Source organism: Microcaecilia unicolor, chromosome 10, assembly GCF_901765095.1.
Source record: "Microcaecilia unicolor chromosome 10, aMicUni1.1, whole genome shotgun sequence".
Classification (NCBI taxonomy): domain Eukaryota; kingdom Metazoa; phylum Chordata; class Amphibia; order Gymnophiona; family Siphonopidae; genus Microcaecilia; species Microcaecilia unicolor.
The window spans coordinates 33871707-33896038 of NC_044040.1; the positions used below are offsets into that span (position 1 = coordinate 33871707).

Genomic DNA, 24332 nt, shown 5'->3' on the forward strand with positions numbered 1-24332 from the left:
TGTCTCTCTAGAGCAGTGGTTCCCAAACCTGATCCTGGAGGCACCCCAGCCAGTCAGGTTTTCAGTATATCCATGATGAATATTCATGAGATAGATTTGCATGCAGTGGAATAAGCACATAAGCACCGCCATACTGGGAAAAGACCAAGGGTGCATCAAGCCCAGCATCCTGTCTCCGACAGCAGCCAATCCAGGCTTCAAAAACCCAGCAACCCCCCCCCCCCCCCAAAAGACATTTAATAATGTTCAATGGGCTTTTCCTTCAGGAATCTGTCCAAACCCCTCTTAAACTCTGTAAGGCCAGCTGCTGTCACTACATTCTCCGGCAACGAGTTCCAGAGTCCAACTAGACGCTGAGTAAAGAAAACCTTTGTTTTAAATCTACCACATTCTAGCTTCATCTTGTGTCCCCTGGTTCTATTATTGTTTGAAAGTGTAAACAAATGCTTCACATCTGTCCGCTCTACTCCGCTCATTATCTCGTAGACTTCTATCATATCACCCCTCAGCCGCCTTTTCTCCAAGCTGAAGAGCCCTAACTGTCTCAAGATATTGTGGGTATCCTGAAAACCTGACTGGCTGGGGTGCCTCCAGGACCAGGTTTGGGAACCACTGCTCTGGAGGGAATGTATAAATCCAGCGAGTTCTGTGGTTTATATCTGTACATACCATTACTGCAGGTGATGTCTTTGGTCATCGCTAAACAAAATGCAAAAATTGAAAAAAATAATCATTAAAACTTTCCCAACAGATTGCACAAAACAGTGGTAGAAAAACAATTGATCAAGTCCATATTCCTCACTGATATACTATAAGGAGTTACTTTATACATGACTAGATTCTATAAATGGTGCCCAAATTTGGACACTGAAAAAAAATGAGCGCTGAGCGCCAATGGTGCTCTGATCCACACCAAACTTTGGGTGTGAGGATTTACACCAAGTGAAACCTGGTATAAATCCTGTGGCGTAAATTAGGCACAGATCCCCCGAATTCTATCACACTGTGTGCGTTTTTAGTGAAAGCCCTTGACAGCTCATGCTCTTCCCATGGCCACACCCCTTTTCATGCGCATCTTTATAGAATATTGCTTAGCAAGATGTAAGTGTAAATTTAAATTGTGCCTATTAATGCCAATAATTGATTGCTAGCGTCCAATTGTTGGCGCTAATTGGCTCATTACTCAATTAAATTGTGCACGTAAATTGGGCGCATGCCAATTAGTATCAATAATTGCTTGTTAAGTAGCAATTATTGGCGCTGATTGGCTTGGAAAGTAATTAAATTGCGCACACAAATCCAGAATATGATTAGATTTGTGTGCACAATTTCGGTCACACTACATAGAATCCAGGGGATAACTCCTAATTACTACCAATCAGTGGCATAGCTACGTGGGGCCAGGGGGGCCTGGGCCCTCATAGATTTGGCCCTGGACCCCCCTGCCGATGACCCTCTCGACCCCCCCCCCCCCCCCCCCACCGTCGCCTGCCTTTGCAGAACATCATAGGTGAAATGTGGCCACGTCAAGATACATGATCAGTTCTCTAATAAATTATATCTGGTGATATTGCGATATAAAAGCAATATATCTAAATCACAATGGATTTAATTTTTCTAGCTATAACACCTAACACAAAATTAACACATACATATTAATTGCGTACCTATTCGATTTTCATTCTGGTTAAGAGAAGGTTCTTGTCGTCTGGTCTGTTTTCCTCTGAAATGATTCCTGTTGATGAAACAGGAATGCTTTATTTTGTTTTTCTGTTAAGAAGTAAGCTTCTCATAAGTATATTCAACTCAGTTTTCATACACAAGATCTGCACAGTAGTTGATGTTGAGATCAGGTTGTCTCGGAGGCAATTTCTCCAAATGGGTTGTCTTGGAGTTAAATAGATGTGCAAACGGGGTACAAAGTTATGCATGGAAGTGGCATGTGATGTATTTTATATACATACATTTTTGAAAATTCAGATTACATGAGAATCTCTAATATGCCCCCAAATGCTTCCCAGAATGCCTCATTGCTGCCAGTGGGGGGATGGTGGAGGAGTGGCCTAGTGGTTAGAGCACTGGTCTTGCAATCCAGAGGTGGCTGGTTCAAATCCCACTGCTGCTCCTTGTGATCTTGGGCAAGTCACTTAACCCTCCATTGCCTCAGGTACAAACTTAGATTGTGAGCCCTCCTGGGACAGAGAAACATCCAGTGTACCTGAATGTAATTCACCTTGAGCTACTACTGAAAAAAGGTGTGAGTAAAATCTAAATAAATAAGTATTATATTTTCAATCACTAGGGAGAAGCTAGTGAAACAGCACCACCTACTGGCAGGCCTGTAGGTGGAGGACTCCTGCTCAGCTTAGAGAGAACAGTGATTGGTGCACCTAAAGTTAGGCACCAATAATTACACCAAGTCAATGGCCATTGTAAGTATCTGCACTTAAGTGTGCCCTGAAGTGCATATAACTTATAGTATTCAATTAGTTACATGCGTACCTCAGAGTCTTGCCCATGATCCTCCCACTCTTCATCCTTTGAGCTTAAGTGTTAAGCAATTTTGGCACATATATTATAAAATAATGTCTAGCACACGCATAAATTGACAATTTGTGGCATCAATCACGCACATGGGTGCTATTATTCTACAATGTAAGTACCTGATTGGCGCCTGTCTTTAGGAGGAAGGAGGTCAAAGCACCGGGAATCAAGCACACAAATAGAAAACTATGAAAACCAAAATGCAATGGGCCACTTATGGGACAGAGAGGAAGTAACCCAGCAGACTTCTTAATGCAGAAAGCTACGGTTATTCAGAGCCCCAACACAGCTTGGGTTTCAGTGGATTGCCTGCATCAGGTGTCATATATCAGTCTCTGGGTTTGCAAAGCTCTCTTTGTTGAATACTGTGGGATATCATTCAAATGAGAATTACACAATCTTTAAACACCAGTTTATAGAATTGTCTTTCACATGCCTATGTTTGGGGGATACAAGTTGGTCGACACATTCAAAACACAAAACTTATAGACAGCTTTCCAAATGCAAAGAAATGAAAATGGTCCTAACTATTTTTTTAAAATAACTTTCATCCCAGCTTTCTGAAAAGCCGCTCAAGGCAGGTTACGACAACAGTTTAAAAACAACAACACAGGATATTAACATAAATGATCAGCAATGAGGCCTTGTTCTTAAAAGGGTTTCTTTCTTCCATCTCAAAATGCAGATTCTATAACTTGATTACAGCAGGGAATTAATATTGATGCTTTAAAATCCACCCACCTCGAGCGAGAGCTCACGGGAACTTGTTTGCTGAAAACCTGGAAGTGTTGGAGGACGTTGGAAAGAAACAAGTGCAATGCTGGGACTGAACGTGGATTTCTCAGTGCATCTTCCCCACAATACAACTGGTGGAGCAGGGCTTGAAGTTTGGGAGCAGGAGAGGGGAAAAGCTGTGAAGAGACATAGAGCAAATCAACGTCCTTTCCTCTTTCAGCCCTGCATTCAGATCCGTACATGGGATCTCTGTGGTCTCCATGGCTCTTCGGTTAGGTCTTATGCTGGCCCAATCAAAGGTGTCTGAACCTGCAAAGCCCAGTTCGACTCAGAATCAATATGACTGCTATCTCTTTGCATCACAGACAAGTTGTATGTTACGTTTTGTAGAACTCTAACCAGTCATCAGATAAATTCCAGTCCATCTCAAGGACTCTAGTGGTAAAGCTGTATACTAGAGGTGGGGTGAGCTGAAAGTGTTCTGGCTCAGATACTCTGAGTTGAAGCCGAGATGATCTGCAGAACCTTCTCAAAGTCACAGGGTGGATTTACAGAATGCTAAGGGTCTGACTTACCTCCTGTTTATGACATGTCTGCCCTGAAGGGACCAGGTTTGGTTGGCACCAGTCAGCCCCTGGCAGTGGTCTTATGTTGCTGCCATTGGGAGTCAAGCTGCCAAGTAGGGGTGTACAAGCCTTGTTTAGCAGCTTGGCCTCCGGTGGTGGTGACACGGGACTGCGGCTGAGGGCTCACTGGTACTGTTTTGAATGGCGCCTGGCGGGTCAGGACTGGCTGGGGATTGCTCCTGCCCCATACTGCGAGACATGGGGGTGGGGGGATTGATGAGGTGGGGAGTTTTGCTGAGGGGTCACCTGTTCAAGATCTATGTTGTTTTAATCATTCCCTAATAAAAGTAACGCCTTAATCCCCTGTTTGTCCTGTTTGTCTGTCTTGAATATATTGGAAGCTCTGTTGAGCAGGGATTGTCTTTTATGTTATTTTTATGTACAGTACATCTAGTAGGTGCTATAAGACGTCATAAGTAGCAGTAGTAAGTGGTCAATGAGGCCAGCCACTGATTTTTAGTGGCATTATCAGATTACCTCCATTGCCCCAACTGCAGAGGACTCAAATACAAATCAATATATGCATCTAGCTTCGCCTACATCTGTACACAGCTATGGAATGCATTGCCAAAATGTCATAAAAACAACACTCGATTTAGCAACCTTTCGGAAATTACTAAAGACTAACCTGTTCAGAGAGACTTATCATAAGGATCCTTCATAAAACTGAATTAACATCAAAACTTTTAACAGAACAAGTTATCATTGGACTCTTTATTTGTTTACTTTAACCTCAATGTCATTATTGAATGTTTCACATCACCTCATATACCTGAAATGATTTGTATCTCTATTTACTTCTAATTTATTTTATATTTTCTATACTTTAAATGCAATAATACTCTGTATTTCTCCTTCCCGAAATGGCGATCGCCATCACGGCATAATGTAAGCCACATTGAGCCTGCAAAGAGGTGGGAAAATGTGGGATACAAATGCAGTAAAATAAATAAAATATCTGGATAATGCCACTGAAAATCTTTACCGGTCGCCCTGGCCATATCTTAATACTAATGGCATATTTTTATTATATGAATAAATGTTAATTTAATAACTTAGAATAAAAATATTCTGAGCCCCTGAGGTTTTTTCTATAGTATTGATTAGGAAGGCTTGAATTAAATAAAGATACCCTAGTTGATTTGATTTATTACATATCTGAATAGAGTCAGGGCGGTCCAGGGGCAGAACTGGAGGTAATCTAGGTACTGTCAATATTCAGCACTGCTACCCACATAACAATCTACATAAGTTGAGACAGAAAATTCCCTTATTTGGCAGACTAACCCCACTCGGTTCATCCCAGAATGCACTACACATGGTCAGGCACTGCCATTTTCCAAGATGGCAGCATGGAAGCCTGAGCAAATATAGGCATTGCTCCTGACTCTTGAAGGTACACCAGAGGGGAAGGGTCTCAGGGGGTGCTGCAAGATACCAGAGAATTTTTTTTTAATGTCAGAGGCAGTGAGGTTGGGTGGGTGGGGGAGGAAGGAGGCCACTAGACTACCAGGAGTTCCAGTCTTAATGTCAGAGGAGGGGGAAGGCCCTAAAGTCATAAGTGCAGGAAAAAGATGGATGGTCAGTCCCATGTACGGGGTGGATATGGACTTGTGAAAGACTTTTGACTCCAACCCTTGGGGCTTCACTACTCTCTTTGCAACAAGGTTGCATAAGGAGGCGAAAACTTGGCAAATATTTCTAGGAAAAGTATGATCTTTCAAGGGTTTTTTTTATCCTGTTGTACAAACACTCTAAAGAGCTTCAATATTTGGACTGCGCAACCCAGCTGCGCTTGTTTTCGAGACAATACCCTCTAGTTTTATAAATGGCATGCACAGTTAAGCGTTTAATTCGTGCACAGTTATAGAATACTACCACTTACGCATATAGCTTAATTACTTAACTGGCCTGTGATTGACACTTAATTGGTAATAATGCTTAATAATTGGCCTTAACTAGCACCAAGTGGCACTAATTAGCAGTTGCATGCATGAGTTACGACCCTAGTCTATAAAATGCTTATGTAAATAACTGCAAAGGGGCGTTCACGAGGGAGGGGCAAGATTATTCTAGTGTGCACATTATAGAGTGCTATCAGTGACACATGCAAGGTGCCCCATTTAGGCAGACACATTTAAAAAAAAACCACACTAGCCTTCCAATTCAGAGCGGTTTACAAAATAAGATACTGGTCAATACCCAGGAATTACAAAAATAAAAACTGTAAAAAATATTTCCTACTCCACTTTCCACTCAACTTTCAAAGTATTTACAAAGCTATCTCCTAATCTTCAGCTCTCTAATTAACAATATACTGAATTCAGTTCATATTTCCTACATAAAAAAATGTTTTAATATTACGTCTGAATTCTATATAAGAGCCAGATAATCTGATTATATTTGAAATTTCGTTTCCGAATCTAGCTGCTTGAAAGGATAACAAATATTCAAAAACTAGTGGAACCAAGTCCGTTTTGTCAACAATGAAATGGGCCCTAGGAAGGCTCTCTTTCCCCCTGCTCTCCCCTCCATGTCCAGCAATTCTTCCCTCCCCTCCAATCCCATCCCATGCCCTCCACGTCCAGCAATTCTCCTCTTCCCTGCCCTCCCATCCGTGTCCCATGATTCTCTCCTCTCCTCTCCTCCCATCCCATCCATGTCCATCGATTCTCCTCTGCCCTGCCCTCCCCTCCCCTGTTCTCCCCTCCCCTTGATGTCCCGCGATTCTCTCTTCCCCTCCATGTCCAGCGATTTGTACCTGAACGTTCTCTGGCTGGCTGGCTTCCGTTCTGTTCGTAACATCCTGACATCAGCTTGCCTACAGCATTCCCATCCCTCTCACTGTTCCGCCCTCCTCTGACATCATTACGTCATTACATGAGGGCGGGACAATGAGAGGGAAGGGAACGCTGGAGGCTTGCTGACGTCAGGAGATGTTACGAACAGACAGCCAGACAGCCAGAGAACGTTGGAGGTACAAATTATTATATAGGATGTATACCTCTAGGGGACATTAGCACATGTGGTCACATCTAAACGTTGCCATGTAAACCCTGACACACTAGAATTCCATAACGGCAATAAAACGTTTAGTTGCTGTAATAGAATTTGCTCTTAGTTCCTGAAATTTTGGTGCGACCTTTCTTGACCTCTACCTGTCATGTTGTGTGTGCTACTGTTATTACTCAAACACACTTAGGGGTGAATCCTATAATTTTCGCCTAAAAATATCAGCACCAAAAAAAAATCCCGCTTAATCACTATTCTATAAGATGTGCCTAAAGTTATATGCAGTTTATAGAATAGCGCTTAAGTCCTGGGGGTCGTGCATAAATTTAGGCACTTCCATTTGTACTAACAAAAATGTGGTGCAAATGCCCCTGCCTAAATTTACACATGGAACCCCCTTATTCTATACTTGCATGTAATACCCCCAAACCACACCCATGATACACCCTGAACCACCCATGTCCTTCCCATTTCCACGCCCCCTTTCATGGGGCACACATAAAACTTAAGCACAGATCATGTACCTAAATTTACACACGTACATATTAATTGAGTCTAATTAGCACCAATAATTGCTTGTTAAAAAGCCAATTAGCACTAATTGGCTCATTATTCAATTAAATAGTGTGCGCAACTTGGGTACATGCCCAAATTTGCATGCACAATTTTTGGCGACTTTTACAAATTTAGGGAGTTAATCCAGTACAGAGTCCGGAAAGTTCTGCCATTGCTAAACCTTCTCAAAGGTGGTGTGAAATGAGGTCAAGATTAAAGGTAGCTCAGAAGGAATGGATCCACAGAAGCTTAGCAGAGATTGGGTGGCAAAACCGGTAATTGGGAAGCAAAGCTAGTGCTGGGCAGACTTCTACGGTCTGTGCCCTGAAAATGGCAAGGACAAATCAAGGTCAGGTATGCATATAAAGTAGCACATACGAGTTTATCTTGTTGGGCAGACTGGATGGACCATACAGGTCTTTATCTGCCATCATCTACTATGACAGAAAAACGTCTAAAAAGTGGCATAAAGCAGCATTTGGACGTTTTTCTCACAAAAACGTCCAAATCAGTAATTTGAAACCTATTTTTAGACATTTTTCTATGAAGTCCGTCATAAGTACATCCAAATCTCAAGGGGGCATATTCAGGGCGGGACTTGGGCGTTCCTGAAACTTAGACCTTTTTCAGCCATAATGGAAGAAAACAAAAACGTCCAGGACTAAAACTAAGACATTTTGAGCTAGACCTGTTTTTATAATGAATAGGGCACAAAAAGGTGCCATAAATAACCAGATGACCACTGACGAGAATCAGGGATGACTTCCCCTTATTCCCCCAGTGGTCACTAACCTTCTCCCACCCCCCAAAAAATGTGTTGAAAACATTACTCGCCAGCCTCTGTACCAGCCTCAGATGTTATACTCAGGTCCATTAGAACAGCATGCAGGTCCCTGGAGTAGTCTAGTGGTAGGTGCAGTGCACTGCAGACAGATGGACCCAGGTTTCTACCTCCCTCTACCTGTTACACTTGTGGAGAAAACTGTGAGCTCTCCAAAACTCACCAGAAACCCAATGTACCCACATATAGGTGCCCCCTTCACCCGTAAGGGCTATGATAGTGGTGTACAGTTAGTTAGTGGGTTTTGGGGCACTCAGCAGACAAGATAAGGGAGCAGTGGTGAGATGTGTACCTGGGAGCAGTTTATGAAGTCCACTGTAGTGCCCCCTAGGGTGCCCTATTGCTTTCTTTGGATGTCAGGGGGACCAGTGTACTAAAAATGCTGGCTCCTTCTACATCCCAATGGCTTGATTTTGTACGTTTTGCACTTGGATGTTTTTTTTGAAAATGGACCAAAAAAAAAAAACGTCTAAATCACAAAACGTCCATAGTATTTTTGAAAAAAAAAAGATAGATGTTTTTCTGTTTCGAAAATGACCTTCTTTCCTGTTCAGAATTTGGGCATTTTGAGTAAAACGTCCAAATTCAGATTTAGACGTCATATCGAAAATGCCCCTCTATGTAATATAAGAGTTTCAGTTCTTTTGAGCAGGTTTTCTTCTCTGGTTGAAGTGAGCATAGTTTAATAACCTGCTTGGAGAATCAGCCAGTGCAGTTCAATGCTAGTGTTATGTCATTAAGAGTGGCCTGGTGTACTAATGTTTATTTTGTCCATGAACACACATAGAGAAAAAACAGACTTAGTAAATCAGACTCCAAGCCAGTACTAAATATATGATTTCTAAAAGCTTACTCATTTTCAAATGAAGTTGAACAGTGCCCTACAATATCAATGTACTGTAAAATCTGTTTCTTGACTGGTTTCACGCCAGTGGCGTTCCTAGGGGGCTGACACCCGGGGCGGATCACCGATGCACCCCGCCCCCCGGATGCAGCGCCCCCCCCCCCCCGGAACAGCACGAGGCCCCCCCCAGCTAAAGAACCCCCCCCCGGGTGCATGCCGCTGGGGGAGGTGCTGCGCGCTTGCCGGCTCTTCGTTTTCATGCTCCCTCTGCCCCGGAACAGGAAGTAACGTGTTCCGGGGCAAAGGGAGCATGAAAACGAAGAGCCGACAGGCGCGCGGCACCCCCCCCAGCGGCGTGCACCCGGGGCAGACCGCCCCCACCGCTCCCCCCCCTTGGTACGCCACTGTTTCACGCTGAGAAAATTTCCAAAGTTTATCTGGCCTTGATGTTACAGTGAGCACTGAAATGTCTGTTTTAATCATTCCCACAAAAGCTAATTCCCTAATCCCTTATTTGACCTGATTGTCTGCTTGAAAAGATTGTAAGCAGGGACTGTCTCTTATGTGGTTGTTACAGCGTTGGGTATGTCTAGTAGAGATATAGAAATGATAAATAGTGGTAATAAAAATCTTTCCCCAGGGAGAAACCCCAGGAGAAAAACTTGCTTTTTCACTTACCAGCTCAAACTGTCCAAGGCTGTTCAGTTCCTTGATGAAATAAATCATTAGCTGCAGCTCCTCTAACGACAGGCAATGTTCTCGCCTCTCCCTGCAAGTCACATCCTAGAGAAAAAAAAAGCAAATAAAAACAAGGAGAGAGAGAGAGAGGGAGAGAGAGAAGGGAGATCTTGTAATATAAACTGGATAACCGCTTGGCAGAGATGCTATCGCCAATCACAGAAATATGGGTTCCCCAGTTTATTTAGTTGGGTTTTAGTTCTCGCCTTTTTCAGTTGTAGCTCAAGGTGAATTACATTCAGGAACAGTAGATATTTAAAATTATTCTGGAAAACAGACTCCGTTCCTTTTATCTTGCTGCACCGTATGCCTGGAATAGACTTCCTGAGCCGGTACGTCAAGCTCCATCTCTGGCCGTCTTCAAATCTAAGCTAAAAGACCACCTTTTTGATGCTGCTTTTAACTCCTAACCAGAGCCGTAGCGAGGGGAGCTGACACCCGAGGCGGGTTGCCGCTGAGCACCCCCCCCCCCCCCCGGGTGCAGCACGGCGCACCCTCCTCCCGCTGGAGCGCACCCCCCCCCCGGAGCGCATACCTGCGGCGAGGGATAGGTGGGAGGGCCGATCCGCCCTGACTGCACGTTGCTGGGGTGTGTCGGCTCCGCGCTGATTCACTGCTCTCTCTGTCCTGGAACAGGAAGTAACCTGTTCCAGGGCAGAGAGGGCAGTGCACCAGCGCGGAGCCAACACCCCCCAGCGGCGTGCACCCGGGGCAGACCGCTCCCCCGCCCCTCTTCCTACGCCACTACTCCTAACCCTTATTCACTTGTTCAGAACCCTTATTTTATCATCCTCACTTTAATATTCCCTTATCTCTTGTTTGTCCTGTTTGTCTGTCCTAATTAAATTGTAAGCTCTGTTGAGCAGGGACTGTCTCTTCATGTTCAAGTGTACAGCACTGTGTATGTCTAGTAGCGCTATAGAAATGATAAGTAGTAGTAGTAGTAGAGGGCTTGTGCACTAAAGGTTTCCTTAGTGCATAGGGTCCCAAGTCTGCCCAATTTCATCCCCAGTGCAATGTCACAGCCACCACCTGATCTCTGGACTCCCCTTCACTTTTTTCCAACACTGGATCTGTTCTACTAATTTCAGTATTCCTTGAATTCCATTACTGATTCTTTCCCCATCCCTTCTGCTAAGAGGCTGGTGAACTTCTTTGGAAAACATGGAACCAGCTGGAAACCCCACATCCGAAAGGAGGGAAGTTTTTCAGCATGTCACCTTTACCTTCATCACAAGGGATCTGTGCATATTCCTGAGTGTCTGAAAAAGATCTGGGTCTACAGACAGGTTTGATGTGAGCATGCTGAGGGCTTCACCAAGAAGCCATTCTTTCAAGCCTTGGTCCTGGTAAATCTGCTCATTGTCGACATGAAAGTCAAAGTGATCACGCACCTAAAATTAGAGAAAGAGGTATGGCTCAGTCTTGGATCTAACTCATTGGTTCTCAACTCACTCACTCGGACACAGTCAGACATTCACAGGCAGAAGATCAAAAGCAAATGCCGGCGCTAGAGGCTGATAGCACCATACTAGCGCCAGTGTTTGCTACCACCCCATGATCAGAGCCCTCAAGCGCGTGAAACAACGCACTCAAGGGCTCTTAGCATAAGTAGCATGCAAATGCATGCTAAACAGGGCTCTTAGCGCAAGTAGCCTGCAAATGCATGCTAATCAGCACTTAACGCATTCATCCCCAATGATCAGCGTCCAGCGCACCAAAGATTGGGTCGCTGGCCATGACAAAACCTACGCCAGCTCCGAGCTGGCATTAGGGTTTGCAGATCATTGGGTAGGAATGGTGAGCCCTGTCCGGCATGCATTTGCATGCTGGCAGGCCCCCATTCCCCCCTACAGCAAACCTGCCAGCGAGGGCAGTTGAAGACGTCCAAAATTTGAATGTTTCTGAGGCGGGGCAGTTGAGGACGTCCACATTTTGGATGTTTCTGCAATGGGCAGTTAAGGACGTCCAAAATTGGATGTTTCTATGAGAAAGACATATTTTTTGGACCTCCTTAACTGCCCATTGCAGAAACGTCCAAATTTTGGAAGTCCTCAACTGCCCCGTCGCTATACCTCCAACACCCCCTTGAAATTTGGCTGTCCCTGCAACAGGGCAGTTGAGGACATCCATCTTCCGATTTAAAGATGGACGTCCTTCTCTTTTCATTGGTCTCCAGCCCAGATCTGTCAAACAAGTGTGGGAGGATTGTGCTGAGCGCATGCTCAGGCACAATTCTCCCGCACTTCTACCCCATAATCAGAGATAATTGCGCTGCTTAAATTTGCATGCATTATCTCTGATCATAGGTCTAATAGCGCCCTGTGCTGTTCCAGCGCTAATTTAGAGCACTGTTTGGAACAGCGCGGGGCTTTTGATCATCTGCCTGTCAGGTTTTCAGGATATCCACGAGTGTGCATGAGATAGATTTGCATATAGTGGAGACAGTGCATTCAACTTTCTCTTGTGCATATTCATTGTGGATATCCAGAAAACCTGATTGGCTGGGTGTGTCCAGAGGGCTGGTTTAGCCCTCCCGATTTCCTCTATTATTACATATACGTCACAATGAATGGTTTCTGATCTTTAAACAAAATATAATATTAGACAAAGGGTAAATGAGTAAACACAAAACAGAGTTTTTAAATTATTACTTCATTTAAGGAACAAAGTTAGTGCATACATGCACACACTTTTGAGTAACGGGATGCTTACCTCCAGCACCAGAGGGGACAAAGAACTTGAAAAACCGATGTGAAAAGTCAACAGTTGAAAACATTGGCTGCATCTGAAAGAGAAGGGACAAAAGAGCCTAACATTACCCTTGCATATGTACAATGAAACTAGTGCAAACAGCTAGAAATACAGCGCAGATAAGGAGCACTTTTCAAACGGTTGCAAATAGTTGCACATCAGCAATTACTTCTTATCCACAGAGCTGCCAAGTCACCCATTTCCAGAAGGGAAGCTTCTTTTTGGGGGGGCAAGTCCTGGTTTTGAATTTACGTCCCAAAGCAGTTTCTGGGGTGATGCACACTAAGTGCAGATACTAGATCGGCAATTGCGCATATAATTCCCGGTATAAAATATTCTGCAGTTAGGCATCTAATTTTAGGTGCGAGCACTCACGTTAGCTCAATGGCTGCTGTAAATGCTCACATCTAAACGTAGGTAGTTAGGCACGTAACTGCCAGTATTCTAGAACCCGTGCGTGTAAGTGCTAGGCACGCCCCCAATCTGCCCCTCCCAGGTCCACTCCCCCCTTGCAGTTGTGCGCTACGGATTTGTGCATACATTTTGTAGAATACCAACTAAGGGCAGTTACACACATAACTGCTAGTTAGTGCCAATTAGCCCCAATTAACACTAATTATAGTGGCAAGGTTATTGACTGGTACATCACATTCCTGTCATATTACTCCAATTCTAAAGGAATTACATTGGTTTTCAATCAATTTTCGTGTGCAATTTAAGGTACCCACTATGATCTATAAAGCAAACACCTCTTGCAATTGCGACTGCTTTGAAAATGTACCGCCCAAATCGTAGTTTGAGATCAGTCGACAAGCGATTGTTGGAACTTAGACTTGATGTTTATTGGGCCTCTATGGTCTGAGTTGAAGGTGTGCGACGTTGGAATGCATTACCTTTTGAACTGCGAGGCACTGAGACTGTATTATGATTTAGAAAAATATTGAAGGCACATCTATTGAATTTGGCTTACTGTATTAAGGCATACTAGGTGCACTTCATTTGGTGAGCATGTCACATTGCTCACTGTAAAACATGTTATCGTGTACTCAGGGGCGTAGCCAGACTTCGGCGGGAGGGGGGTCCAGAGCCTGAGGTGAGGGGCACATTTTAGCTCCCCCCCCGGTGCCAGCGACCCCCCCCCCCCCCCGGCGCCAGCACCACCTCCAACAACTTTGACCCCCCCCCCCCCGCCAACGACCCTCTTGACCCCCGCCCACCCACTGTTGCCTACCGTTGCTGGTGAGGGACCCTAACCTCCGCCAGCCGAGGTCCTCTTCTTCCTTCATTCTGAGTCTGATGTCCTACACGACATCAGACTCACAGAAACAGAATGAAGCCTTGCGATCTGCAGGGCTTCGTTCTGTTTCTGTGAGTCTGACATCCTGCACGTTGTACGTGCAGGACATCAGACTCAGAAACAAAATGAAGGAAGAAGACTTCGGCTGGCGGGGGTTGGGGTCCCCTGCCAGCAAAGGTAGCAGATGGTGACAGCGGGTTGGCGGCGGGAGGGGGGGTTGAGAGGGTCATCAGCAGGGGGGTCCAGGGCCAAATCCACGGGGGCCCAGGCCCCCATGGCCCCACAGTAGCTACGCCCCTGCGTGTACTATGTTTTCTAAGCAGGTCATAATGTTTATTGTGATGCTTGATATTGTGCTTTATTGTGTTTCACTGTTTGTTTAATATTTTATGTATGTTTTATATTGTACACTGCCTAGAAATGTGGATAGTACAGTTAACAAATAATTTAAATGAATACATAAATAAATTAACAGTTCATTATTAAATTAGGTTATGCCCATAACTGCCACTCTTCTATAACTTGTGTGCACAACTTTGCACATTAAGCGTAAAAATGAGTGCATAGGTTTATAGAATTAGGGTCAATACTGGAGAAATACAAATGCAACATATATCTGTATACTGAGCTAAAATGGGAACAGATGTTTTTTTTTTAATTTATTGGGATTTATTAACCGCCTTTGTGAAGAGATTCACCAAAGGCAGTGTACAGCAGGTATAGTTTAACACAGAACTCACAATTTTGTTAACACTATAACAATAGTAAAATGTACAAGTATAAACATAAATAACAATGAAAGACGAAAATTTGAAAACAGCAAACTGAAACCTATTAATGCAGTGGCTTCAGGGCCAGCGTCTAGGGGGGAGGGGAAAACTAGGGCTATTGCCCTGGGCTTGAATACTGCCCAAAGCTGAAGGTAGCACAGCCTGGGCCCTGGCTTGTCTACCATCAGCCCTGAATGCTTAAAATTGTTTCAGTGAAAACAAAGGGGAGAATCGAAGGAGCACACACTGCCCCCTGCTTCTCATAAAGCTCTTATCTGAGGCAAAAGGGGGCTAATATGTTGACATTCCATCCAAGGACTACACTGAATCTGACTGAACATCTGAGGGACATGCTGCCACTGCCTAGAAGTCTGCATCAGGTTGTATGTTTGTCATGTACTTTTGTATAAGTGCTGTGGGCTCAGTGTGGCTCTTTTACTCAGGAATCTAGTTAAAGATTTATGTGCATTTACTCTGAGCGGTTTCTATGATAAGACTTCCTCTGTCTTGCCTTCTTTGCACATTATCTTTGCAGCTATTGTAAATAAATGCACATTCTATTTTTATAATACTTGGTTTCTATTCAGGGCATAGTAAGCTTGGATCTAAGGATAAGAGGGAACACATTTGTTTCTGACACTTCACTCACTAAGGCTCATAAAGCTATTTTGAAGGAGATTGCTTACCTTTTATAGGGATTAGGACCTGAGGTGGACTTTTCACTGAGCACCTCTGCTGCCAAAAGGACTTTGATGATTATATCCTTCATGTTTTCAAAGGCCTCCATTGCAGAACTGGCTTCGAAAAACTTCTCAAAGAAGGCCCACAGCTGTGAAATACCAAGGTTAAAATAATTTGCCACAACCAGCAAACTATATATAATCTTTACATATCACTCTTATGTTAAATCTATTTATTTATTTGGATATAGAGTTACATTCAGGTACACTAAGTACTTCCCTGTTCCTAGAGGGCTCACAATCTAATTTTGTATCTGAGACAATGGAGGGTTAAGTGACTTGCCCAAGGTCACGAGGAGTGGGATTTAAACCCGGTCTCCAGGTTCTCAGCTCACTACTCTGACCACTGCTGTTGTACCACTGCACTGTCTGGTGCTTGAATTAACCACATGAGAGTCACTGTGGTTTTGCACATATACTAACAGCAGCCTACTGTGAAGTAAGACACTGCTGTCAAAAGCTGGTTCTGAGAGGTGTGTGAAAAAAGAAAGGGAGAGGGAACAATCTGGAAAGAGGAAGGGCGAGAGGATCAAAAATCAAGCTGGAAAGAGGGGAGACTGATGTAGAGATCACACTGGGGAGAAGAACTGGGCATCAAATCGGGAGGGGATGTGATTGCTACTAGATTCCCAGTAAAAGGGCAAGTCTATAACTGGGTGCCTACATTTAAACTGCTATTACTCATGCAAAATTATAGGATACTAGCACTTGCGAGTAAGGGTACACGTACCCACCTACATGCTATTCTGTAAGAACACACATAAGTGTCATACGGGAGATTCTACATATGGGGCTAGATTCTATAAATTGCATCTAAAAATTGGCACCAAAAAACTTGCTTAAGTGTTATTCTATAGTCTACATCTAAAGTTAAGCGTAGTTTATAGAACAGTGTTAAGTGCAGGAGTTGCACATAAATCTAGGCGCGTCCATTTGCACCAACAAAAACATGGTGCAAATGCCCACACCCAGATTTATGCGCAGTACCCCCTTATTCTATTATTGCACACGTAACTTGAATCCACGCTCACGTTCCACCCCGAAACACTCACGATCTTCCCATTTCCGAGCCCCCTTTTCTGAGACGTGTTTAAAATTTAGGTGCAGATCACATGCCTAAATTTACGCGTGTACATGTTAATTGATTTTTATCAGCGCCAATGATTGTTAAAAAGCCAATTATTGGCACCAATTGGCTCATTATTGAATTAACGTGCTCACACAAATTGGGTGCACACAATTTTGGGTGACTTTTATAGAATCAGGGGGATGGTGCCCAAAGTTACACACACATCTTAATTGATCAACGAGCCCTTAACTGGCAATAATTGTAATAACTGGTTGTTAGCACCCAATTAATTGGCATTGATTAGAATGTGCATGCGCAAATTGCCAACTGCTATTATATAAGGCTCCGCACCTAACTCTCATAGTGCATATCTGAAAAGGGGGCAAGGTCAGGGGTGTGTCGGGGTGTTCCAAAAACTTGCACATGGAATTACAGAATTTGGCTTATGCCCCTCATTCAGGTGCCAGCATTTACACCTCGTTCCAGCAGGCGTAAGTCCAACGCCCAAAGGTTAGGCGTGGGATCTGCGCTTAAGTGCTACTCTATATAAGGCGGGTGACCGTTATAGAATAGTGAGTAGCACTGAATTTTTTTCAGCACATCTATAGAATTTCCAACATACTGCGTAACTGCAAAGGGGGAGAGGCATACACATTGGCAGAGCTTGAGCAGGCAATGGGCAGGGTTCCCCCCTAAGCACATAACTTACAGAATACTGTAAGTTATGCACATCTCTTCTTAAAGTACTTGCTCACAGTTACTCCGGCTCGATGGCTGCTGCAGCTGTGGGAGCATAAATTAAGATGCGTTGGCGACCGGGTTACATTAGCATTCTGTAAAGGAATCTGGATGCCCAGATTCTGTTATGAAATAGACTCTCACCATCACTGTTCCCCCTAAGCTGAGCGGGATTCCTCCATCTACAGCCCTGCCAGTGAGGGGTGCTGTTTTACTATTACAGTGATACCTCGGTTTTCGTTGATAATCCGTCCGAAAACAATCAATGAAAACCGAAACAGACGAAAACCGAGGCAATTATTTCCATAAGAATCAATGTAAATCCAATTAATTCATTCTAGACACTCCAAAATACATACCAAAAACACATTTTATAGAGAATAAATATAGTCCCATGATGGAGCTAAAGGGAAAGGTTAACTTATTAGCAAGGGAAACCCTTAACAGGGAAAATGAGATTTGAGCACATGTGATTTTATCTTGCGTTCATTGCGTTAGACGCGCGGGGTGATGTTAACACAACGAGAAACAACGCCGCAAAGAGCAGGAGAATGCGTGGGTCGCCCTTTGTTTTCGCAAAATTAGCAGTGAAAACTGAGGCAACCAATGAAATCTGAGACAAATTTTTCAATGAAAAAATCAACGAAAACTGAAACTGACGATAACCGAAGTCAACGAAAACCGAGGTTTCACTGTACATTTTCAATTGTGAGGGACAGGCAAGCTTTGCAGGACTCCAGAGAACCTGCCTGCCCCTAGCCATTGAAAACACAATACTGAAACAGCACCCCCCACTGGCAGCAATGCAGTAGGAGGACTTCCGTTCAGCTTGGAGGGAACAGTGCAGCATCCTTGGGGCTCCTAAATGGAGTCACCCAGTTATAGAAATGCTCCCCCAGTGCACACTCCCCCTAGTGTTCAAGCTGTCCCTGCCACTCAACATCTGCATATATTCATTTATTTAACTGATTCAAGCTTTTCGTCAAAATTGGGCTCAGTGGCAGGCACAAATGAAAGATTTCTACTGCAAACTGCAAGAAACATAAACTTTCATTGTGATTGTGCTGGGTCACAGGGCAGATTGGAGACAGTTTTCTTATTCCAGCACAATGATCTCAGAACACAAACATTCTGATCATGGGTTTTGGTTGACTAATGACAGCTTTGCTTGGGGGCATAGCATAGTTAATTAATCATACAACAGCAACAATGCTTGATCAGTCCTCTATGGCATTAGATCAAACACTGTCATGCCCGCACGCATATGGTTTCTGGCCCTCAAGTACAAGATAACTAAATTTGCCCCCTGTGCTTCTAACGCTGTGCTTCTAAGGAAGACAGAGGTCTGAGCTTTGGCCTAGCTCTGAACCCACAGGATGGCAGTACTGGAGTAGGCTGACAGTATAGGCTGGAAATGCGGACCCTGCAAAAGACTGAAAACATTGGATGTGATGGCTGAGTTTCAATCTTTGAAATACTTCAGTTCATCCAGAGAGGACAGCACAGTATCTAACCCACAAGTGGACTGAAACAGGTACAGGTGGTGACGTGTTAAACAGAACGCACCACGATAAATGATGTGATCTGTACGTGTATAATCAATGATGAACTTTGTGGTAGGAATTAGAGTACTAACATTTTTTTTCTAGCATATCTTGTCACATCTGCTCACAGTCATGATGGTGGTTGTGACCAGGGCTTTTTTTGAGGGGATACTTGTGGGTACTGAGTACCGGCACCTTTTCCATTGTCTGCTAAAATTGACCCATGTTCCCCAAGTTTTAATGAAAGAGCTCAGCCTCTACACACCAATTCCGCCTTTTGTCATAGATTCTGTGACTAGTTGCAGGGGCCCTGGCTATTGTGGGGTGGGTCCCTCAGTGATCACCCCACCCCTTATAGGTGATCTGGCATTTGAGTATCGGCACTTTTTTTCACTAGAAAAAAACACACTTGTTGTGATGGTCTTCAGCATGGGCGTAGACTGGGGGGGGGGCGAGGGAGGCAATGCCCCCCCAAACGACGACGACGACTTAATCTTCTTGCCCGCAGCGGCGAACGGGCGGGCGTAAAGGCAGCAGCAAGCAGCCAGGCTCGACTCCGTCCTTCGCTTCCTGCCCTCTCTCAGCATCCCGCCTGCCCGAAAGGAAATGACATCAGAGGAAGGCGGGATGCAGAGAGGGCAGGAAGCGAAGGACGGAGTTGAGCCTGGCTGCTTGCTGCTGCTTTTACGCCCGCCCGTTCGCCGCTGCAACTTCGGGAGTGGAGTGAGCCAGCCTATCTAGTCCACTGTAAGTAAGGAAGCCATCTGGTTAATCTCGATTTCCACTCCCCCGCGCAGCCATCGCCGTCCACTCAAAACACAGCAAGCAAACCTGTGAGCTGCTGCATCCATGTTGTCGTTCTTGGTAAATGCTGCGAAGGGGGAGAGAGGGGGGGAGGGAGACGCTGGTTATTCCCCCAAAAAAGCCAGGTTTTTTTCCCTTCCTTCCTCCATATTAGCATATTCATTTGAATATATACATATGCAAATGAATATGCTAATATGCTTCGCCCCATCCTTTGCCCCCTCCCCCCCCCAAATGAAACAGTCAAACTACGCCCATGGTCAGCTCTTTAAGGACCATATAAAGAAAATCACAGATTTTTAACCATCGGTGACTACTCTTAGCCAAAGGCTGGGCTTCCAAAACCTGCGACCAGAACATGCAACAGCATGTGCACAAAAAAAAAAAAAGAGTTCTGCTTTTTGTTCCATTTTCTATTTTCTTCATTTTGCTATTGGTATGTGCTGTGTTCATTTATTATTCATATTATTATTACTGGGGGGGGGGGGGGGGTTAATAACATGCATACTTTTGCAAATACCACTCACTAAAGCAAATGACAATAACAATATCTCTTTAATTCCATTAGGTTTTCTGTATTGTTTTGGATGTGAAATGAAATGAATACCGTTGATGTTTTCATGTCATAAGATCACAGCACATCCCTAATCGTGCTTGATCAGGCAGGCACCTCGGTGGCTTATCCTGTTTCAAAAGGATATTTTAGTACACGTGGAGGGGCATAATCGAATGGCGCCGGCCAAATCAATGGGCGGTCATCTTCTGGGCCGGCTCCTCAAAGGGGCAGAGCCAAGCGTATTTTCAAAATACGCTTGGCGCCGGCCAAATCGCTCGCCGGGGTTAGATGAGATGGCCGACTCCGATTTTCAGCCATAATGGAAACCGGAGCGGGCCATCTCAAACCCGACGAAATGTAAGGCATTTGGGAGTGGCAGGAGCCAGCATTTCTAGCGCACTGGCCCCCTTGACATGCCAGGACACCAACCGGGCACCCTAGGGGACACTTTTAAAAAATAAAACAATTAGCTTCCAGGTGCATAGCACCCTTCTCTTGGGTGCTGAGCCCCCAAATCCCCCCCAAACCCACTGGCCACAACTCTACAGCATTACCATAGCCCTAAGGGATGAAGGGGGGCACCTACATGTGGGTACAGTGGGTTTTGGGGGGTTTTGGAGGGCTCACATTTACCACCACAAGTGGAACAGGTAGAGGGGGAATGGGCCTGGGTCCTCCTGCCTGAAGTGCACTGCACCCACTACAAACTGCTCCAGGGACCTGCATATTGCTGTCAGGGAGCTGGGTATGACATTTGAGGCTGGCATACAGGCTGGCAAAAAAGGTTTTTAAAGTTGTTGTTTTGAGGGTGGGAGGGGGTTAGTGACCACTGGGGGAGTCAGGGGAGGTCATCCCCGATTCCCTCCGGTGGTCATCTGGTCAGTTGGGGCACTTTTTTCGGACTTGGACCTGAAAAAAAAGGGTCCAAATAAAGCAGACCAAATTCTTGTGACGGCCGGCTTTCTTTCTTCCATTTTCGGGCGAAGCCGGCCATCTCAACGCACAACCCCGTCCCCCCCACGTCCTGCCTTCGCTACCATGCCAACACGCCCCCTTTGAACTTTCGCCGGCTCCGTGACGGAAAGCATTTGAAGCCGGCCAAAATCGGCTTTCAATTATACCGATTTGGCCGGTTTCAGGAGATTGCCAGCCATCTTCCGATTTGTGTCGGGAGATTGCCAGCGATCTCTTTTGAAAATGAGCTGGATAACGTTATGTATCTAATATTTCAAAACTCAATGCCACGAGAGTGAGGGCAGAAGGGGCAGTGTGTAAGTTGTAAGTAGACAGAGGAGACAGAGTAGTATAAAATGATCTTGTGAACTAAGGGGTCCTTTTACAAAGGCCTGCAGTAGTGTAGGCACGGGTTTGGGGCGTGCGCCGATCCATTTTTCAGCACGCCTGTAAAAAAGGCCTTTTTAAATTTTTGATGAAAATGGACATGCAGCAAAATTAAAATTGGTGCGCGTCCATTTTGGGTCTCAGACCTAGTGGTAAACTTGACCTAGTGGTAAAGTCTCAAGCAGTAACCGGGCGGTAATGACCTACGCGCGTCAAATGCCACTTGGCGTGCATCGTGTATTGGATGCAAGCCAAAAATGAAACTACCACAAAAGCCACGTGGTAGCCAGATGGTAACTCCATTTTGGCGAGCACTGGGCATGTGTAGACGCTTATGCGGCTTAGTAAAAGGGCCCCTAACCCCCCCAAGTCTCTGCCATTCCTCTCCCACTCCCACCATCCATCCACTTGAACCCTCTCCCCCTCTCCATTCTCTCTTTCCCCTTCACACTACCATCCGTGATTCTTTTGTATGTTCAGATATCACCTTGTGCTCTGTTTGGATCTCATGAATGAGGCATCAGCTCCCAAAAGCTAGGCAAGAAAGTATTGTTAGTTCACTATAAAGGCTTCACCTTATTTTTTTTTTAATGTACTGACCTTTTTTATTTTTGTGCATGACATGGCAACCATACTATTGTGACTACAGTAAACAGGAAGCTATTTGAGGTAGCATCTCAAATAGCCAGTAGAGGGCAGTAAAGAAGCTTTGAAGGAATAATCTGGCAGTACAGCACAGAAAAGAGGAAATAGCTGATTTATGATACAGGTTTTGCTATACAACTGATAAAAATGGGATAGAGGAAGAGGCATTTCCTTGCACTTAGTACATTTATAACTTGTGCACATACTTTTACACTATGCAGACTTTTCTGGATTTACAAAGCAAAGGCAAACACATACATTTGATTTGAAAATTACTCCAGGAACACTGTGCATTCAAATATATTTTATTTATTTGTTGGGATTTATCAACCGCCTTTATGAATATACCTGATATTGGAAGCACATTGTTCTGGATTAATTTAGGCACAGATGCTTCCATGTTCAAAAGTATGCAATTAAGTGAAAACATCATCCTGAGCTCACTTTCAGAAACATCTCTGCAAGCTGAAGATAAATATTTTACTTGCCTATCAGGCACTGCAGATAATTTTATAAAAGCTCATTTCTGTGGGTGTATCATTGGTTTGGAAATGGCTTTGAAAATGATCCTCCCCTGTGCCTATGAGGCAGAATTTGAGTGATAATATCAGGAACTGTCAGTCGCTCTTCCATCTCCTCCCTTCCCCCCCCCCAAAAAATGTATTCAGAGCAGAGAATTGCTCCAGCCTATTACACTAAAATCTATGTTAGATATTGGAATTATCACTAATAATTGGTTGTTAGTGCCATTTGGCAGCTAATTTGTCAATTAAGTTACATTCACAACTGTAGGTATTTTATAACCTACGTGCACAATTTTTTGCACTAATGATAAAATTGTGCATGCAAGGTTATAGAATAAGGGAGAATGTTGCTAAATATCAGATCCTATCTAGCAATAGTGCACACAATTGTGTAGTAGTGCCCAATATTTCTACATATCATACTCTAGTAATGTGTAGTAGTGCCCAGTGTGACTACACACACTATTTAGCAATAATGACCACTGTCTAGAATACACTAACCCCCTCATTATATAATCTTGCATGTGCAATTGTATGCGTAGCGTGCAAAATTACATGTGCAGTTTATAGAATTTTATTTTTTGTTACATTTGTACCCTGTGCTTTTCCCACTCATGGCAGGCTCAATGCGGCTTACATGGGGCAATGGAGGGTTAAGTGACTTGCCCAGAGTCACAAGGAGCTGCCTGTGTGGGGAATTGAACTCAGTTCCTCAGGCCCAAAGTCCACCACCCTAACCACTAGGCCACTCCTCCACCTGATGCACAACTCTTCCCCTAGGTTCAAAACAGCTCCCTAATGCTCAGCGCTGACAGCGCAATTAAATTTGCAGGCCATTAGCACTGAGCATTAGAGAGCTGTTAGGTGACACTAACAACAAATTGGTGATAATTGGTGTTAATTGGCTCTAATTTGCACTAATTTTCACTTACGTGCATAACTGCACTTAGTATTCTATAACCTCAGCACACAAATTCTATAGTGTGGATGTGAGAGGGCATGGATGGGAGGGGTGTGCCCAGGACTTAGGTGTTAAGGTTATAGATTACCAACAGTTACATGTGCAACTACAACATTTAGTTGTGGTCATTTACACAAGCCATTGGCATGGTGTAAGTGGCTGCACTTAAATGCTGGCACGTAAATGGTGACTTACGCCAGTCTGTAATGGTAATTAATTATGCACTTAATTGCCGATATAGAATTCATGCTTTTTGCCCAGCATCCCAGTGCCTATCTTTTGGTGACATGTAGAGAACTACAACCATTGTGCACGACTACATAATGAAATGAAGTGACACAAATGAGAAACAGAATAAAATAAAATTAAAGGCTTCCACACACAACCCTACTGGTTATCCATGTATGAGCCATGCTCCACTGTGTACTTACTTACTAGGTGACAAAGCCCATCCTTACCTTTATAGAGAAGTATCTTTTGTCAGGTGGGTGCCAGACAGCCCCCGTGGAGTGAATAAAGGCCCGCAGAGGTGTTAAGGACGTCACCAGCACGTAGGCTTTGATAAGTGCGGATAGTTCTGGAGATTGTACGGGTCTCTGTTGCAAACCCGGAGCAAGTGTCCTGTCCCTGGAGAAGAGGAGACAGTGATCAATGTCAGCAATGACTAGCGTCTTATCTATCTCAAAAGGATGAC

General features: G+C 44.3%; 1 protein-coding gene across 2 annotated transcripts in view; it reads right to left on the reverse strand.

Annotated features, from left to right (window-relative positions):
* CPED1 (cadherin like and PC-esterase domain containing 1) overlaps window positions 1-24332 on the reverse strand; it is a 183191-nt gene that overhangs the window by 82694 nt on the left and 76165 nt on the right. For both annotated transcript variants that reach the window (XM_030216576.1, XM_030216577.1), the window contains exons 6-13: window positions 24097-24265; window positions 15403-15545; window positions 12611-12683; window positions 11122-11289; window positions 9836-9940; window positions 3286-3455; window positions 1668-1735; window positions 670-699 (exon numbers count right to left, since the gene is read on the reverse strand). In XM_030216576.1, coding sequence (XP_030072436.1) covers window positions 670-699; window positions 1668-1735; window positions 3286-3455; window positions 9836-9940; window positions 11122-11289; window positions 12611-12683; window positions 15403-15545; window positions 24097-24265 — 926 coding nt within the window. The remainder of the gene's footprint in view (window positions 1-669; window positions 700-1667; window positions 1736-3285; window positions 3456-9835; window positions 9941-11121; window positions 11290-12610; window positions 12684-15402; window positions 15546-24096; window positions 24266-24332) is intronic.